The 20,777-nt window shown below is 40.1% G+C and overlaps 1 protein-coding gene across 1 annotated transcript; it reads left to right on the top strand.

The window, feature by feature from the left end:
* The first annotated feature begins 9,768 nt into the window (after nucleotides 1-9,768).
* On the top strand, nucleotides 9,769-17,503 carry hoxc1a (homeobox C1a). The gene is made up of 2 exons (XM_019268637.2): nucleotides 9,769-10,672; nucleotides 14,288-17,503. The coding sequence occupies exons 1-2, from the start codon at nucleotides 10,042-10,044 to the stop codon at nucleotides 14,683-14,685; spliced, it is 1,029 nt and encodes a 342-aa protein (XP_019124182.2). The 5' UTR covers nucleotides 9,769-10,041; the 3' UTR covers nucleotides 14,686-17,503.
* Nucleotides 17,504-20,777: the final 3,274 nt, after the last annotated feature.

The raw sequence follows: 20,777 nt of genomic DNA, 5'->3' as shown, positions 1-20,777 counted from the left end.
TGATACATCCACTTTCACTTATGAAAGACGGGAGGATGTCTGATTAGAATCCCTGCGTAGAAATCCCCCCAACACACACGTTCACCATTCATGAAACATTTTAATTAAACTATGAGAACATATATTAATTAAAGGAGAGCTACAGTGATATCATTTATGTTTCTCAGGCACGGTTAATGAAGGCTGCAGGTCTTCGAGGTCTTTGTCATATTGTACATATACAGCATGCACAAGACATTTGAGCAATTAATAATTACATGTTGTTTTTCTGTAATTTTGTGGCTGTTACATTTGTATTGCATGTTTTATGCATGTGGGAATCATACTATGAGTTTTTATTTCCCTTTGTTGTCAGATAATAGCTAAGTGGTTGTCATATTTTCCAAGTGTCACATTAGGCCTCTTTTTCATTATGTGCTTTAAATAGCAGGTCATTTGTGTAAAATGTTTTAACTGTGAAATGGGCAGAATAATGTTCATATTGAATGATGTTATATTTTTGTTAAAGCCATTAACGGATACGGCAAGTCTTTGATACTGTTCTTGATTAATTGAGATGTCATATACTGTACATGCTTAATAAATGCATTTGGGAAAACTGTAGCTCCTGTGCAATGTTTACCTTATTCACCGCTGATTAAAATTAAATTTTTTTTTCCAGCAGTATTTCATGATTAAGGATTCCTGGATTAGATCCCAAATGGAAAAAATGAGAAAGATTCTGTAATCAAATTAAGGCATGCTTTAGATTCATTGAAAACTCTACAGTATTGTGCATTCAAGTTGCACAATCTTGCCACATAAGCCTCTCCCTCGCTCCTGCCTCCGAGTTCCCCACCATTAATCACTGAGACAAGGCAGTCTTTCCAGCACTCCAACCACAAGCTCTGAACCCACTGGGCACCATGACAAGATCTCTTGCCTCCTCCTTCCCAACCCTTGCCTTTTCAATAGCCAAATTGTAGTGCTGCAAGTTGGGGCTGGCCTCCCTCTCAGGGGGCATGTTAGTTGTGTAGCTTAGAAGCCCTTCCAGCAGCCCATAGGCCACAACAGACCAATGAGGTTCAATCACTAATGACAACATATTATCTTAAAGAACAATGAGGAGACTTTGTTTTTTAACAGCATCCCCTGAGCCATTATGACACGTGGATTCTCAAATGTAAACGATGTCATGGAAACATTATTTTCCTCTCGCTGTTTTTGATTTTAAAAATTTCGACTCGCCGAGCTAAATTACGCACACGGGGGCATTATGCGTTTATTTGACAGAAGTGGGTCACAGGTTCTCTTGGGTCTCAACAGTATTACACTTCAAAGACAGACAACAACTTTCACGATGAAGGAGCGAACCTCCTCTTACACTTGATAATGTGAGCTGTAGTATCAATATTCCTAAAAAAAAACTGTGCACAGTTTTTAGACATGCTGACAGTTTTATATCAGTGGCCTTACTGTAAATGAGCTGTCACAGAGGACTACTGACAGCTGAAACCGAGGAGGTAACGAGGAAGCTGATCCCCTAGTGGTCCTGGATTGAATGACTTCCTACTTCTAATTTATTAGCTAATCAGTCCGTAGATCAGCTGTCATTTGGTAAATATTTGACACCATTTTCAGCAGGTCTCAGTAGGTGTCAGGGGAGCTATAGAGTGGCTATAACTCTGTAGAAATTTTTGAATAAAATAAAATAAGGTCTGCACCACATCTGTATCAAAGAGGTGTTGACAGCTGGGTAATTTAAGAGAAAAGTAATAAAGGCAAGAGAAAGAAAGAGAGGAAGCAAGAGAAAGTTCTCCCCTCCAAATATGTTCGCCTACAAAGAGACAGAAAAGAGGGGGGATTGTGAGGAAGAAGAAGCAGACAGTGTTGGATTCCTGAGATTCTTGCATATGCCGAGTGATTTATGGTGTTAATGGTGCAGAGGCTCAATAGGACCTTTACCTCTGGCTCCTCACCACATTCTGCCTCCAGACACTAAAAGCCAGGAGGATCCACACACTGGAGTGCAGTAATTCTGTGGACAGGGTCAAGGGGGATCCCCAAGGGTCAAGGAAAGTCGCCCCCCCAAGGGCCCCACTGCAAGGGGGAACATTACAACATTAAGTTAGCCAGTTGTTCTCACTCCTAGTTAGCAGCTAAAGTCATTATTTCCTTTTTACTCACTTGACCCCCCTCATTTGATGACATCTGTTTTCATGGGAGGGGAGATCTGCAAAGCCCAAAATCCGTACATGTTTTGTTAAAAAATTCTGGGCTTTGATCAGACTGGAGCGGTGTATTAAATGGATCTTTGAAGTGATAAATGATGCCAGCCGTGGTGCCATGAAACCAGCTTTGGTTACGGTCCATCATTAATTTGAAAATTTTTTGCATTATGTCCTTTACAGTGACTGATGTACCACTGTCCAATTTGCAGCTGTTGTGAAACTGATTTTGGGGTTAGACTTGAAAAATGCTCTATGCATCAGGACTTTTCTTAAGCTGCCATGAAAACAAAACTGCTGTGTCCTTAACAAAGACATGCTGTTTTAAGTATCTTACAAAGCATTTGCCCCAGCATCCAACAAACCCAAAGCCTGTAGCTTATCATATTACCATCACTGTAAGCTGCCGGTGTCTGCTGGAGTTTTATGTCATGACGTGGTAATTCCATTCATTACACGGGGATCACTACAAGAGGAAATAAATGATAATAATAATAATAAATGTCTCTCTGACAGCCTCTGCTCTCATTGGCGTGTATGCTTGGCCTGTTTATTCCCTGACTGGTTGGTGAGTTAAATCAGAGGCTCGTAAAGTCCCTAAAAAATCAACTGAGCCCCATTATAATCTCACTGATTATACATGGGGTTTGTTTGGCTTTGGTCTTTCACATTAGTTATTAATTAATGACACTGACGGACACACTTTGCAACATATAAGAAACTGAGATAAATGCACTATACTACTGTGGTTAGTTTTCCATCTCTTTGTTTCCACTGATTTATTTATTAAGAGGATGAATTATTGGCAAATAAGGTTTCACCAGAGCACAAGAGGAGTGAGATCCTCCTTATGATAGAGTATTAATCCCCAAGTGTGTTGTAATGAACTACAGACTTAAAAGCCATAAAACAGCATTGAACACGTTCAGAATACAAGGTAAAGCTGAAGAGGCCAAACCACCAAACCAAACCAAATGAGAAACTTTGCATGGATTTACTGCGGTTTTAAACAACCTGCGCTTCAAAACATAGTCACTGTTGAGGTTACATTAGGGTCTGTTCTGTCATGAAGCTCTACAGATCTGACAAAATATGTTTGTGCGCAATACATGCATGCCAAAAAAATAAAAATGTACAAATACCATGAAACACACAAAAATCACACAACTCTTCTCTGTGCTCTGCGGTTTATACAGGCTAAAAAGTTTGAATCTCAATTTTTCAGTACAAAGCAGAAAATTAGGAAATATATCTTGACACAGAAATTCAATATTTTCACCCATGACGGATCATAGAATATTTTAAAATGTTGGTTGTAATGTTGCATTTTGTTTTGTATGTATGTGCGTTTATATTATTCTTGTAAATTTGAGGAGTGGATGTGGTGTTCTGTATCCTGTATCTGTAAAGCATTTTTAAATAGATACTAGTTATGTTGTTTTGTATGCTTACTTCATGGTTTGTATGTCACATGATTGATCATCCAACAACGCATGAGAAAAGTGGGGGGAAAAAATTTTGACAAATAAAAGTTTGGCTGTGATAAATTGTAGTACACTGGAGAAAAGTTGTGTGATATATTTTAGTTTTCATGGACTTGAACTAAAACTGGCCCGTGCCTCACTCTGTTCTGAGAGTTTGAGATTATTGTACAAGGAACTGAAACGTGACATGACACATGACTATAGGATAAAAACATTCGAAGCTGCCATAACCTATTTCTACAGTTCCACACTCCTGACCAAGTTCATGATGTCAACAGAGACGGATGGGCACACGTGCTGCATGAATCCTTCACGTTTGAATTTCTCACTGTCTTGAAACAAACTTAAGGGCCAGACTACAACTTCTATTCCTACAAAATAATTGTTACATGCAATACTTTGGTCCATTGTTGAGTAAAATGCTGAACTTTTATGTCTGGCCTTTAGGAGGTTTTGTTCTTTTTATGACCTATTAACCTTCTCAGCCTTTTCCCTCCACAGTAGTAACTGCTGCCCACCAGTCTCTCCAGGTGCTTGTTGCTCAAGATGATTGTTAAGTATCAATTTCCTGTGTCACCTTTATGGGTTTTATTTATTTGTCTGCTCCTTCATGTGGAACAGAGTCTGAGCATTACTCAGGTAGATGGATTATAACTCAACTGCTACGACTCATCAATCTTGGAAATTTGACTTCCTGAATCTCATACAACTGTTACTGTCATATTACGGCACGGCATTATCAAGATCAATGACATTTTAAATGCTTCCCAGTTAAGGATGATCGGTGACAATAAAAAGGTAAGTTGGTGATGAAACTGTCTCAGCTGTGGTGAGCGGCACTGTGCACAGTGAGGGAGTCACCTGCTGGAGCTCACTTTTCTCTCTGAAGAGCACCAGTTAAATGAATGAACTTGTAATCACAACAGTCACCCGGCTAAATGTCACATGTTGACCATTATCGATCGCTCAAGAAGTATTTAACACCAAATGGCTTTATCACACAGAATCTAATCAATGCACACTTTCTTTTGGTTGTTCTCACATAAAAGGCTGAGCGGAAAAATCTCACAGACAACAAAGGACAGAAAGATGATAACGTCGGCATCACGGAAATGTTTTGGAAAATTTGTAAACATCCAGTTTCGTGTGGCCCTCTTTAACATAGTTAACCTAGTTTTATATGCTTGATACATTTTCCTAATTTCATGGAAATTGCTAATAAATGTGATTTTATACTGCTGGCATGTTTAAGAAGTCTGCTACAGAAATCAGTTCTGTTTGTCATTTTAGAAATCCAGTGGCAAAATATGACTGATTTTCATCTGTATCTGCACATATGTACTGTGTATGGATATGTATATATATATATATACAGCTTTATGTCTGTAATACGCAGCGCTGCACTTTCCAAATCCCAAAGAACTCTCTGGAGTCTAATTGTCTGAAAAATGAATAATATTACAATAATGTTGTATATATTGTACATGTGTTTGCTTGAGAATGACGTTTTGACAAACAGAACAAACATATTTTTCTTCATGCATAGCTAATATAACATATAACACATAAAATACGTCACTAACCTCCAAGGTCATTTACATATTGTGTCACATTCATCACACATGCAAGGTCAGTTTGTGGCCACTAGAACAAGTTCATTACATGTCTACATATAACATGTATATAATTTTCTATGAAAAACCAAAACTTATTTTATTTTAACAAAATTTGGGTAGTTTTGCAAATGTCATTTTTACACAGTGGATCTCAAACGATGAGGAAGTAAAGTCAAAGTCAACAAAACATAAAGACTGGCATTTATAGTTTACTGACTGCAGGAATGATTCTTGTTGAACCTCATTTGTTAAAACTAAACATTTCTGAAACAACAATAACTCATGCCATGAAGCCAAGCGTTGTTCTGAGCCAGATAACTTTATTTTAAATTCTACTGGAGAGACCAAAGTTTCCAAAGATGTGAAATATGTCAGAATGAATTTTGGGGGAATGTGTATAAAATAATGCACAAGACATCAAGAATATTTCCATTTGATGGAATATGCAGCCATAAAATTCTTGAGTTTGAATATTTCACTCAGTGTAAACATCATATAGCTTCAATAAAGAGCAGGAACAAGCAGACACAGATTATGATTCTGACATGCTGTAATAAATTTGACAACAAGACATTTAATTAATATTTAGATATTTTAAATATCCACTATCTTTTTCATCTAACTTTCAAACTTTTTCTAAGGTTGACATTTTTCCTTTTTTTGACAGAAGGAATAATCCCTCCTGAACCTCAACAGAAGATTAGTGCTTTATTAATACAGTGTCATTTTTGCATCAGCATTTTGCTATTAACCATGATTAGCATGCACAGTAGACGACTGATCTGCATTGTGAACAAGCAGGGGATATTTAAGCAAAAGGAAAAAAAAGAAAAAATTAAAAACCACTCCTTCTCTTTCCCTGCAGAGAAAACAATGCTGTGAGAGGGAGAATATTACAGACTGTGCTGCAATGATGAACATTTCCTCCTGTTTCATGTTTAACCCTGCTCATTTCCCACAGTAAGAACTCCGGAAACACACAAGTGTGCACAGCAGCTTGGGGGGAAGATGACTGATGGCTTGTTGTCATGATGTTTGGGATTCTGCCGACTCGAAGCCTCTTGGCTCACTGAAGCTGTGAAGCGCTGCAGTACATACTACAGGCTATTGTTGAAAAGTCCTGGTATTAGCAAGGTATTGCTTCATTGTCACACTGTTGAGCCTGTGCAGAATGCAGTTATCTGTAATGTCCCTGGTCATTTGCACAGTAGTTGCATTGGATTTATGATTACGGTTCATGTACTGTGACAGATTTCATAGCATTCAACGATGAAGTAAAGACAATTATTGCACACCTTGAGTGGATGGATTTCACGAGGTATTCCCAGGACTGTGTGTGGGCTAGGTATACACAAAGCTAAACCTTACTTCTGACATCACTATTTTTCAAAAATGTCAATATTTGAGAAACACAGACATGCTCTATCAATCATACAGATGGCTATCTTTCAACCGGTCAATGATCCACACTTGAATATCTTTGTCTGTGTCTCTGCTCTGACCCTTGTACTCTTGCTTTATTTCTCTTTGTCCCTCTGCCATATTATAGCTTCATCATAATGCCACGCTGATGAGCCAGAGCTCTAAAAACACGGCATAGATGGCTGTCATCTTCTCATCCTGGAACTGCAGTAACGGCAATGACCTCTGTGGCTGGTGGTGACAGTCGTCTGTCAGCACTGGTTAATTCCCAGTCTTGTGAGGGTCAAGAGCTGATGTATAATGAGGCTTGACAGCGTTGGAGGGCTAGACAAGGGTCTGGTGTCAACAGAGGCCCTAGCATCATGTCAGCATCGTCAAGATGAGGGTTCAATTCAAACCATGGAGGTAATCCGAGCACGGATCGTGCTGATCCCAGGCCCTCGACCGCCTATTGACACACATCAGAGCATGGACGCAAAACAAATTAGCATCAGTCAATATTCTCTCCCTTGTCCTGCCTCCTGACACAGCCACCCAAGTGCTGCCATGTTTACCTCACGTCCAGTCAAAACAAAAGAGACAATAGTGGTCATGGTGGAAAATACCTGCAGTGAGTTTTAAAAGAATGTTTTGTTCTTTCTGAGACATTTCTGGTCTGTGTTTAAATGTGGTGCAACATTTGGTTTGAGGGAAATGAGACTCAGATTTGCAGGATCCATTCTACCTAAATTGTGAGATTATTCCCTTTCTTATTTTTTGAAATCATGTCATGCAAAATTCTGTTCAGAGGACACAAGCTGTCAAGAGGAAGGAGCCTCTTCTTAACATAACTTCTGTTTTGTTTTGTTGTTGTTGTTGTTTTTTAATGTGATAATATAACTTCTGTTGCATAAAGGTGCTAGGCAGTGATGTGGAACAACACTTCAAATATGCTAATCAAACATATGGCACAAACACGGTTTGCTGTTCTTGTCCTACAAGATAAAAAGGTTACTTGGTTTAAAATGTAATTTGAATACGTCCGAGGGCTGTAATAGGCTGAGGCTGCTGCATTTTTAAAAATTCGTTTGCATATGAGGAGAGCAGAGATTGCTCACACCTGTTTTTTTTCTCTCTTCTTCCTCCTCCTCCTCCTCTTCCTCTTCTCCTTCTCCTTTTTCTCCCCTGGCTGCAACCCCTATCCCACCACCCCTCCCTCCCTTTCTCCCTCTGCTGAAAGCCATTACAGAAATACAATTTCTAATACCTCCGCACAGGTCTTCGATCGACTGCAAACAAATTTATATTCAGGCGGTAAACAGAAAGCTGCAGAGATTTATTTATTGAGTGTGGAGGAGAGAAACAAGCTAGCGCGTGAACCCTGAGTAACCTCCGAGCTGACATGAAGATGGATCAGTGCGCGCTGCAAATGCATGGAGAGAAGGGATATATTGCACTCAGTCATTCAGCACATCGCTGCCTGTAGAATCCCATTAAGTCCCACAGCTGGGACCATATTTCTGTGTTGTAAGAATGCAGTTAGAAGTTGTTCATTACGCTGAATTATTTTGTAATTACTGCAGACTTAAAAGACACAGGAAATATTGTTCAAATAAAACGATAAGAACAGGGACAGATAGCTGTTTTAAACTCAGGGTTTTATCAAACGGTTTGCCGGTGGTAGTTTTGTACAGTTAGCAGAGACTGAAAATATAATAATAATAATATAATATCATAATATAATAATAATAATAATAGCCTGATGGTGTGGCTTTTTTATAAACATATTAAATATATTAAATATAATATTTTCCCCATTGATAGATCTGAGCATAGAGAGGCAGGAAAAATAAATACTTCTACTAAATAAATACATGAGAAATAATTCAATGTAGTAATATACTTTCAGCATCATAGCTTGTCTTTAGTTATAATTTGTACACTGACTAAAGTCTGTCATATTTAACATGTCTGATAATTATATATATTTATTATTATTTATTAAGTTTCTTTGCAACTTTAGCGTGTCTTAAACAAATGAGGCGCCTATAAATTGAAAGCAAAATGTTTGGAGTTTAAACATGAACACTAAAACACATAAAGTTTTCGGCTTTATTAATTATTTCAAATGTATGTGGGCATAGTGAGCGACATGTGTGCGTGTTTGAAAGTAGGTCAACAGACCTCAGAAAGAAAAGAAAAAAAGTGTGGCGCTCCTTGACTTTTCCACTTCTGTGCAGGAGGTTAAAATCCTTCCTGTGTATCGACTATTTGACTAAAGAGTTGGTTCGGTTTTTTTTTTTTTAGAGCACTGTGGACTCAACAGATCTGGACTTGTGTGTATTATTTTCAGCTAATCTGTCAGTGTAGCTCGGGAGTGTTTTTATGTTTGTTTTTGTCACTCAAGTTTAAATAGCAGCATGTAGCTTTGTTTGCACATGCATGAAAAGTATCACACGGTGATTCATTCCTGAGTAAACACACAGATGTGTTGGAGGAAGGGGAGAAAAAAAAAGAAGAAGCTCAGAGCTAAAAACAGATTTTTAGGCTCAAACATAAAGCTTCTATTTTGGAGGGGAAAGTTTTTTTTAGCAGAGGGAGAAGCTGAGGAGCTACTTTAACCTGAGATGAACATGTCCTCTGTGTCAGCTACAACTTCTTGATCTCTGTCTCGGAGACATTTTTTTTTTTTTTTTTTTTGTATTTGTTCGAGGCTAATTACAAATCTGCTGCCACTGAACTTCTAAATACCAGCTGTCACGACCTCTGAACCCATTAAGTGTGCCTTTCACATGACCTAAGACCTCTGCTAAAGAGGGCCTCGGGTTTTTTCAAGATGCCTTTGCAAATTTGCATAATCCATTAGCTGCATCAATGTAGCTCTATATTATGCTAATTAGCTTTTTTAGAAAAGAACTTTTCATTGTTGCTCGTGAAAAATAATCAAAATACCAGAATTTGACCTAAAACACATTTCTCTTGAGCCCCCCTCTCCCCTCCCAAAAAAAACAAAATGTGCATGATACTAACGTGTGACGTCACAGCCTACCTGTGTGCACAGGTGAGAGGCCCCCATACAGGCCTTCAGCTTCACTGTAGTTTTGTGCAGCTCTTGGCCTGCATGGTGCCACTCATTAAATGTTGACCTGAAGTGAGTTTCCCGACTTGCTCGCTCGGCTTGATCAGTGTTTGTCCTCTCGGATGACAGAGATGTCCAGCTATTGGCCGAGACCAGGAGGGCACGTCATCTCCATCAATCAGGGACTGCTGTTTTCTCCTCTGAGGAATGTCCCCCACGGTCGTCCAGCAGCCTGACCATGCGTTACTGGATGCATGAGAGGCCGGGCATTAAGTGAAACCCCGTCCAATGATTATGCAGGGGGAGAGGTGATAATGACTTCCTATCAAGAGTTAACGGCCGAAGGGGAGAATAGCCCTCTGTTCACGGGCTGCTGCCGAGCAAAAGAGGTCATAAACCGGGACCTGGACGGCAGGGCTCATCTTGAACTCGCCAGTCGTGATGAGGAGGGGAAACTGGAGGTTGAAGTAGCCCCAGGATTGAATACACCGCATCCCCGGTACTTAACTCTCTCCAACAGTTTGACTCTGTGCACCTCTTTGGACAGCCCTCCTCCTCTTCCACCTCCTCCTCCTCCACCGTGTGAGACTCTCGAGGGCTTCCCGACACCGGCCTGCCCCCACTCGTCCCGTGTCCCCTGGCGGTGCAGGGCGCAGGGCAGGCAGGGCTCTCCAGGACGCGGATACTGCGCGTCAAATGGCAACGAAACACCGCCGTCCGGCTTTGGGTCACTTCCAGATCATATTCAGATCTACTCTCATAATGGCCCCGAGATTCACGTCGCCGTGGGGAGTTCATCAGGATCGGACTGTAACGTAGCTGATATGGATGTAAACAGTAAAACTTTTGAGTGGATGAGAGTGAAGAGGAGTCAGCACCGGGCGGGTGAGTTTTTGTCAAGGAAGACTGAGCACAGAAGGAGGCATTAAGCCATCCCGAGATGTGAATGTATTCAGGATAAACGAGTGTATGTTTAAGTTTAAGCTCCTGGTAACTTTCATTCATAGTTGATAAACTTCTGTCGAAGTTTTTCCACTTCGAGCTGGAAAAAATAGCTGACGTGTTTTGTGCGTCACACATTATCTTCCGTCACCGACAAACTAAAGTTTATTTTAAATATATATATATTTAATTCCCCACCTTTTTTTTTAAAAGCAGATCAAACCTATGAAAGCCAACAGTAGCTGTTTCCTCGACGCCACATTTGAATATGCACATGGGGGCTCGGTTAGTATTTCCTTAACGGTGCCATGTTAATGTCTGTTAGGTTATTTAACATTTTTCGCCCCACCTCCTGCTGGAAGCATGGCTTAGACTGTACACACAAGGAGGAGGTGGAAGTACAGTAAAAGGCCCTGCTTAGCCACAGTGTATATTCAACCCAGAAGATGATCAATTATTTACCCTCGCCCCCACTAACCAGTAGCCTTTGAATAATGAAACAGACCACTGGGCTGTCCAGACTCACAGGAAGTTGAGTAAAACTTACTCTTGTAAGCCGAAGTGCTCCCTGAGTATTGATTAGTTGTCTGTTTGTAATGAAAGCCCTTGTGTATTGATTTCAGTTTGCAGCACCTTTACATGTGTCCACCTTTTTAACATAATTGCTGTCACAGATCATCATTTCCCTGACTGATGAGTTCTGGGCAGAGAGCCCACAGAAGAATACATCCCAGGCTTTAAAAAAAAAAAAACAGCCTACTAATGTGAAAAATGCCTATCAATCCTCAATTTTATATGAGTTATAGTATCTTATATAGATCTTTCATTTGATCAATAATGTCAGATGACTGACCGGCCACTGTACTTGAGTTGGATTTCATAAATTTTACATGGATGAAGATTTACTACAGTGGTGGTCCAGTACAGTCTGTGTCTGCTCTAAGCGTGCTGCTGACCCAAATGTTCACTGACCAAAGATGCAGGTTGATCATTAGGGTCTGAGCTCCCCTGGAAGCAGTGCAGCAAACACAAAACCAGTGCAAAATTCACACCAGCTTGTAACATGATGTTGACTCTCCAACACATATCTGGTGTTGCTGCATAATGGAGAGAAATGTGACACCAACACCTTTTGATTTGACCCAAAACTACAATTTCTATCTTTTGATTTCTTTCTCGCATGCTCAAAATTCAGATTAGTGTGTGAAACGATTGCACATTCATACTGTTTGTGAAACATAATTTCAGATTGAGACAGATAGAGAGGCAAAAGGTGACAACACCTTTGATTTGCAAGCACAAACTGACAAAAAAGAAAATCAGATTAATGGGTAGTGATGTGCAACCACACACCCTGTAAAACATTTTTCCCTTCATGCTGCTGTAAGAGAAGCAATAAATGACATTTGATTTGTCATAAATATTGCAACATTGTAAGATGTAACAAACATGAAACTACAATTTCTTAGCATTTGCTACTTGCTACCTTCAGAATTTAGATTATAGAGGTAAACATTTTTTGATGATGCCACTCTGAGGGAGACAAAAGGTCATAATAACACCTTTTACAGGTCCAGGAGTCATTTTATTCATAAAAGACATTAGCCACGCATCTGATCCAAATCTGTGCACTAGAGAAAGCCATTTGCTCACACCCACCCACACACAAAGACATTTCCTCTCAGTACTGTTAGCATCTTTGTAACCTCTTTCTGTATCTCTCTGAAGGGGATCATCTGTAGGAGTAACTCATTAGCGCTACTGTGTAACTTGTAAAAGAGTCATTAGCGAAAGTATGCTTTCCTCTGGAGCTTGTATTGGTTTTGGCACAAAACAAAGTCTTGCGTATCCTTCCATGTTGAAAGGCCTCCACAGACCTGCAGTAACCTGATCTCCTGGCTCAGTGTATATACTCCCAGTGCGTCATTCTTCAATTATGCTTTGACAGCACCTGAATTACTGTGGGCTGGATGCCCAGATGACTGAGGCAATGTGTATCGATCTATCCCCTTTCTTCTTTCCTCTCCTTGGCTTGGAAGGCCCTTCCATTCCCTTTGCTGGCTGGCTATTTTTAAGCGTGCGAGTCATTCCTCAAATATTTAGTTTGATTCTTTTATGCCTTCTGGCCGGCATCAATTCTATTATCTTTGGAGCCATTAATCAGAATGCGCATGTGATTTGCACTCCTGAAAGCTGAAGTTCATAATTACGTACAGTTCCTCTGTATTGGTTCTTCATATTCTCTGCCCTCTAATTCTCAGGCTCGCCTACCTTGACATTCATTTTCTTAAAACACAGATGTCGACATTTATCCTATAACTGACCTTTCCATCTGCTATGCTTTTCCAAGTGGCTAGAGGCCTGTTAACCTTCCTCCCTATGAATTGTGGTGGGAGACATTGCACTACACCTGGCACATTGACTCCATTATGCAGCAGCAGCACATTTTCTCACAGGCAAAGACTCACTCACTGACGACTTGCCCACAATGTCAGCAATGAAAAATCAAGATATAGCTGCGTTTCCTGTCGTTCATTGCACATAAGTAGCACAGATGATACTTTAATGTGTGACCCAGAAACCTCAAAGGAAAAAAAATGGAGACATTTGTCATTAATGCAGTGTTTGAAAGGATTTGTAAACTGTTAAACTGTCATTGACACAGAAAGGCCTAAAGGCAAATTATTAATGATTCTGATGAATACAGTTAATGGACTGTAAACTCTACCAAGTTGTTTTGAATCGCCAGACATTTCTCGGACTACTTTTATACATTTCTGCGGCACATTTTGTTTTACTATTTGCAGAGCTCAGTCTAGACACACTTTAAAAGCAACAGCTTTACATTATAGATGTGAGACATTCAAATCTTTCAGCGTCAGAGGTGTCCATTCAGATCTCTGCTCATCTTTAAGGCTTTAGTTTGTGTCGTTGCTTCATGAGAATGCATTATACTGCACAGGTGTTTCTATTATTTTGTCCAGGGCTCTAGATAAACAATTCCCCATACACCTGTTTTACAGTGCCAAAAGAATTTGCAATATGCCTTTAGGCTATTGCTAAAGTTGATACCAGGGTGAAATACATCCTTGATATGCAGACAGAAAAATGGCTCCCGGGTGAAGACTTTAAATCAACAAACTGGCTCAGGAGCCAAATCCCACAAATCAGTTTCTTGGAAATTATTTTATTGAATGCATGAATATATGTTTAACTTAGTTCTTTAGTATCAAACAAACCTGTGATTAAAAATGATTATTTATTACTTTATATTCCTCATTGGTGCGCACATAGGTCAGATACCAGATGGATAATAAATATATTGATTTAATTTCTGTGGATTTCTGTAAAAGTTATAACTACATATAAATGACACCGATCAAAGTTTATTATCAAAGATTTTTATTTATTTTTTTCCTGTTTCAAGTCTGGAATAATTTTTCATCTTATTTCCTGGACATGGGCGTGGATAATTTTATTCAGAAGGGTTTTGTGCTTCTTTTGTGGGTAACCTCATTGATCTTGCTGACTGACTGTTTTCTGGTCCTCTGTTCCCAGCCAGGATGCACATGACCTGTGGGTTCAGCATTGTTGGCTCGGGTCTTGGTGTTGTGGAGGCTGGAAGCAGCAGCATCTGCATGGATGGCCATCCCACGGTGAACGGGGCCCCAAGGACCAGCTTCAGCACCAAGCAGCTGACCGAGCTGGAGAAGGAGTTCCACTTCAACAAGTACCTGACGAGGGCCAGACGGGTGGAGGTCGCCAGCGCCCTGCAGCTCAGCGAGACGCAGGTGAAAGTTTGGTTTCAGAACAGACGCATGAAGCAGAAGAAATTACAGAGAGACGGGCTCCTCTCCGACCCGGGGCTCGCGGCTCCGCACTCACACTCCGACACTCTGGACACCTGCCCCTCTCCTGGACCGTCCTCGCCAAAACACCTGCCCCTGAACTTCTGAGCCGCAGGAGCTGCATCATGCGTTACACAGCAAGGGCGGCTGCCTGCAGATGTTTTGATTCCCGTTTGCATCGGTTTCAATCAGGCTTCACCATTATTTGCTTACTACGATGGATGCTTATCGCAAGAAGCGCAAGTTTCTTCATGCAAGAACGGGTCAAAACAATTTGTCATTCTCCCCGGCTTCAGACTGGCGCTCTGATTTGAATATTAAAATTCAAGTCATCCCATTGCGCTCCTATCTACACAATGTAAACGAAGAAACAAAATTATATTAATTGACCGTAGAAACTGTGGCAGACTATTTGTTTATTTCTGATGTGCAATTTATTCAGGAAATGACTCTACTTGAATCTGTTTATTCTGCAGGACACGTGCTTCGTAGTTTTGTTTAAAATAACACAAACGAATATTTTTTTATTTATTTAAGGTCGACATTTGTGTTTATTTTATTGACACGGAAAGAAAATACGTTTTTAGTCAGTTTTACTAATTATTCCTCGAAATAACACTGTTGCTCTTAGTCTTAATCAATAGAGGATCCAACTTTATGGAGAATTATTTTATTATATCTTTCAAATAATAATAATAATAATAAAAGACCACATTTCAGGGGGAAAAGTCAGCTGCACCTGTTGTAGACAAACATCTTCAGTCTGATGTGATGGCTGATAATTATGAGGCTAATTTAGCAGAGCTTTAATGCTGCTTTGATGTTGTATATTTTGTCCGGTTTTAAGGGTTTTCATTATCCGTCGTCCATGGAGAGATTAAAATGCCATAATTGACTGATAGATTTATTGACCGCTCGTATTAAGAGTATTGATCCGTGGTGATCCATCTATTTGAGTCACAAATCTGGGAGCGTTTGCATGCATCTGTAACTGCATGTTAATGGAATGTAGAAACATCACGATCGGGAGTTGTTGCGTCTTTTATTACCCCTATACATGCATCAGAAAAATGATAATTTAGCTTGAACACTCATGCGGGAGGAGAAGACAATAAAACGCTGTCTGTGCTGTTTTGCAGATCAACCAATAAATTGCGTGGCCCCAGCAGTTCGAGCAGCTAAATATTCCTTCCAGATTCACATCTCATCTCTTATAAAGTAGCCTAAATGATTGTAAACTCGGCCCTTAAACGCTGTTATGTTCCCGGTATTGCAATGCGTTTCTGTCATGTTAATGTCTATCCTAATATCAAGATATGAGCCTTTAGCCCTTTAATTCTCTGCTTGGGAATATTTTTGTTCAGCTTTCAATTAGCGTGTGTTTGCACTGGATGTGACGATCAAAGCGGATATTAATGACAACAAAGGGATTCAAGTTAAAGCAGCTGAGAGTTTTCGCTTAGGAATAAAATAGTAATAAAAGCTAGAACCAAATTGAATTAATTATATGAACTTTTAACAGGTGTCCTCACTGGAATTAGTCGTCTAAATAAAATACTACAAGTAATATAATAATTACACAGTGGAGTGGACATGGAGGCTGCAAGGCCAAACTAATGTATGCAGTTACACCAGAGTTCACCTCTCACCTCTTGACCTTTGTCTTGCCTCGGGACAACGATGACCCGGTCAGCGGCTCACAGAGAGAAAGATGCACCATTAATTTGGGTGACCTCGAAGTCTGAGCTTTTTCTTTCTTTTTCTTTCTTTCTTTCTTTCGTTTTCTCTCTCTCTCTCTTTTCCACCAATAACTCGGATTGCTTTTGTTCTGGTAGTGCATCTCTATGTCCACACAATAATATTTCATCGAGCTGAATAGAGGGGCGACCAGGCCATATGATAATTGTTCAAATTATAATTCCATACCAGGCCACATAATGCATTTTTTTCCCTCTACACCTAGAGCTAACCTAATTTTTGCCCTATCTCTTATTTTAATAAGCAAAAAAAATATGCTCCTGGCTCACTTTATAAACTGGATGAAGGAGTCTTTTTCACCCACTAGGTTTTTTTGATATAAACTACAGACCTATTTTTAATAGCAAAGTTGAAAAATTAAAGTTACTGTAGCATACTTAACACTTAATATGATTTTATATCAGAGCCAGTATAAACAGAATTTAGAACAACTATTCATTACATGCCTGCTGCTTATATATTTCATGCATATCTGCTTGAATAATTTTTAAAAGATTTAGACATTAATCCCCTCCAAACAATATCTTTTATGATGTTTATCTCATTAATTTTAGGCTGAAGGCTGGGAATAAAAGTTCAAGCTTAAAGGTCTGCAGAGGAGTTTTTGACAGTGCACAGCATTTAAAAGTTTCATTTGTAATTGATACGAATGATTTTACATGCAAGCTAGACTAAAAAATGTGTTGAGCCCAATTTATTTTAAATTTGCATTTAAACAAAATGCAAACCATTGAGGCCGCCTTTCTCTAAACAAAATAGCACAAATTGGAATGTTTAACAAAACCATCAAATGTGTCGTCTTCTTTTAATGCAAATAAGTGTGCTCCTGTGAAGGTCATGAGGATGACGATGAAGACAATGGTGGTGAAATGTGATGATGAAGCCCATGAATATAAAAATGGTCTCTCATGTCCACTGTTCCTACAGAGAAGTGTGTTAGGTTGACCTTATTAGAAACTCTTTTATCATCTTGTGCAAATATGTTCCCTTGCCACAGGGCTTCAAGTTACAGGTTGTAATGTGCAGAGAGGATGTTTGCAGCAGGTGTGCACTCAGACTTTTTTTTTTTAATCCAAACTTACTTCATCACACTTTTTACTGTATAATAGATTCATTTAGAAACGGCACGACGATTTGAAATAGTAAGAAGAAAATGTGTGGCGGGGGGAAAAAAAAAAGTTAATGTGAATTACAGGGATGGGGTGAAGGTGAAAAGAAGAGTTGATTTATTTTGGGTGAACTATCGCTTTAATTTCATCCCGTGGCAGCTTCAGCATTTGCCTCTCAATTGATGAAAGGCGAACCACATTGTTTGTTCAGACCTGACATTTAGTTTGAAAGCGTTTGAGTGTGACTCTACTCTGATGAATTTGTGCTCTTCTGTAATTCCTTCCTGAAGATGTACGGTCGGTTCACAAGACTGACAGCTGTGCTGTGCTTATACACAAGCAAACACATGGTGAATGGAAGTAAAATAAAATCAAAATAACTCAGCTGAAAATGTATTGCTGCCACAGGTAGTAACAGTCGTGACATTGAAGAAGTTTTTGTTTTTCACCTTTATTTCTTTTCCCTTTATTTACAGTAATATTTTCTCAAAATGAAATTCATTCCAAACTTTATTTAACTCATTCATTTAAACCAATAAGAGACATATTTATAATGAGTTACAATAGCTCAAACATAATTTGTAAAAGTGAAGTTACCTGCTGCAATTTCTTTGATAAAACACTCCAATCGAGGCTATTGACACTCTCTGTTTTCCTCTGTATTGTCTTCTGTTACTAAGTTAGCTGATGTGGGCAGCTGTTGCAGTTCTCCTGAGGAGCGCTGCGTGGCATGAGCAATGAGAGAACATATGTGGCTTACAGAATATCTTACATCACATTTTAAATTAACACATATAAGTAGGTTCCTTCTGTGCTCCTTGTAATTAATGCTAAGTTGACCTAAAATTAACTTAATGCATATTATGCATGTAATATCCTCACCGGTGCTCAGGGGAATGAAATCAATTGATCAAGTTAAGCTCTTCCTAACTCTATGTGAAGCGCTTATAGATAGCTCAGTTGTTGTTGTAATTACAGATCATTTGAATGCTCTCCTCCCTTTTAGTTTTTCTGCTCCTCTGATTTTACGGTTTTCCCTTTATTTGCAAAGACTTTCATGCACTATTAGTCTTCTTGATCTGGCTCATTCACATATTTGACTACCAAACAATTTGTACATCAAGAAACTTTAAATGACGTGCACCTGTTTTTGTGTGAGTGTGTGTGCCTATGCCCTGTGTACAATTACACAAATATGTGTTTTGTTTCCTAGGTGCTACTAATAAAGGGCTCAAAAAGATACAAAGCACCTATTTGAATAATTGTGCACTCACACGAGCATGCATACAAACACACACAAATCCATACATAACACATTCTGACAGAGCTACACTGAACAACATGCACTCCAATCCAGTCCTTGCCTCTCCTCTCCTGCTCCACTCCAGGGAGCAGATGTTTGGGGACAGCTTACAGCCTCAGCGAATTTCTGTGTACAAAGCAAACAGCAGCACTCAGCACTTCTGGCTGCAAAGGGAAATTTGCTCTTGAAAGGGGGAGGGGAGGCCTTTGAGTCAATGTAAGGTATCATGAGGATGGGAGGAGAGGGGAAATAAGAGTGAGATGGGGTGCATGCAGAGGTGAAACTGTGTCAAGGTTGTGAGTCTGTTGCATAGGAAAATTCCCTGTTTCCTGAGACATCTGGTGCTGTGTGTCAGAGGTGCATCATGTACAGTGCATACAGTATCTCCTCGTGGCATCATGCAGCATCAGTACAATCAACCAAGGTGGCCCTCCTACATATCTGATTGTGTGGAGGCTCTCTGACCTCTCCCGTGCAGCTCTGTTACTCACTAGTTTGGGCTGCCCTTTCAAAAGTTGCACACAAGCAAAAAATGAAGGAAAAGAGACGAGAAAACAATGAAATGAGCCTTTACTCAGTTTGCTGATACGGCATCAGACATCAGCTATAACCTCGGACCAGCTATGCTAATGATGCCATTGATATAATCCACTGATTTAATGGCACTGGTCCTGTGGTGGTATGCTGCATGTGCAATCTTCAGTTTGTGTCCTGAGGGAAAACTGCAATATTACTTTTAAAAAAAAATCACTGCAAATATCTTGCATTATGATTTTTGTTATTTTGTTTACATTTCATGAAGTGTATGATGTGAAGAAGAGTTAAATAAATACATGTGTTGTTATTCTTTTTTCCTTCCAAAATGTTTACAGTGCAGCTCTACCACATATGCTCCGCAAGATGCTGCACAGTCGAACATACACATGCACTCTTACGTCCAAACATGTGTGCAAGTACACACGTTTTGACCTCTCATCAGTGTATTATAATCCCTAAACAAACCATCATAAATGAGCCCTGCGATGCTTATTTGTCTGAACGAAGGCAACCCCCTCCTCCTCTGCCCCTGGGGTGAGGTTGCCATAGTGACAGATTCATAGACATATGGAGAGAGAGGAGAAGGGGAGTCGGGTTGAAGGGGTGGGGCTGCAGGGGTGAGGTGGAGAGGGGGTGGTGGGTAGTCAGAGGAGAAGGGGATGGGTGCCGGTTTGAGGACGTTGGCGCTCTGTCTTTCAGATGTCTCTTTGTGTTTCATCTGTCAATCAGCCATCCGTGTCAGTCTGTGTTCAGGGAAGAAACAGTTCATGAACTTTTCTCAATCAAGTCTCTGTCAGGCGCCATCTTGGCTGTGTTTCCTGAGGGTAAGGATTGATTCTCGTGTCGGTTTCACAGCCCAAAAAACACAGTATGTGCAGGGGCGCCATAGGCAAATAATTCAGTGGAAACGTGTATTATTAAATTGATTTGGAAGGCTGTGCTCACATTTTACAATCTCTGGCCATTTTGTTGTTTGCACTAATGACCAATCAACATTAGAAAAGCAAACATACAGATGTTTCTGCCGCCCGCTAATTAGATTCAGATGATGTAATCAACCTTTCAGCCAACCTGAGGACAGCTTGACAATGGACAGGGAGAAAGGAAGAGAGAGTGAGAGGAAGGGAGGGGGTAGGGGGTGAAGCGGCCATCAGGACTGGCCTTGCTGCTATAAAAACACATTTTTTCATCAGCCATTTTATGCAAAAGGGGAAGACCAGGTGCTCAATCAAACCTCACGCCTACTGTTTTATTTTTCATCTTCACCCCTCCCAGTGCTTCTCCGCACAAACCTTCTGTGTGCCTTCCCTCTATCCTCGCACCATTCTTCTCCTCTTCTTCCCTCTCTCTATGTCATTCGTCTTCCCTCCTGCCTCCTGCACTGCCTGCTCTCCAACTGATATGAGAGTGTGACCCTTGGGCCCTCAGGGGTCAAGTGATACAAGGTCATTGGCAGGTCATCTCTGCTGACTGGCTGACCTCTAAAAGGACTT

The sequence above is a fragment of the Larimichthys crocea genome, chromosome XV, assembly GCF_000972845.2.
Source record: "Larimichthys crocea isolate SSNF chromosome XV, L_crocea_2.0, whole genome shotgun sequence".
NCBI classification, from domain to species: Eukaryota; Metazoa; Chordata; class Actinopteri; family Sciaenidae; genus Larimichthys; species Larimichthys crocea.
This window is presented reverse-complemented; position numbering and strand designations above follow the sequence as displayed.

Bases quoted from the DNA above. Each gene is read 5' to 3' on its own strand.
- hoxc1a (XM_019268637.2), top strand. From the start codon at position 10,042: ATGAGAGGCCGGGCATTAAGTGAAACCCCGTCCAATGATTATGCAGGG. The intron at 10,673-14,287 runs GTGAGTTTTTGT...CTCTGTTCCCAG, and splicing joins GAGGAGTCAGCACCGGGCGG to CCAGGATGCACATGACCTGT.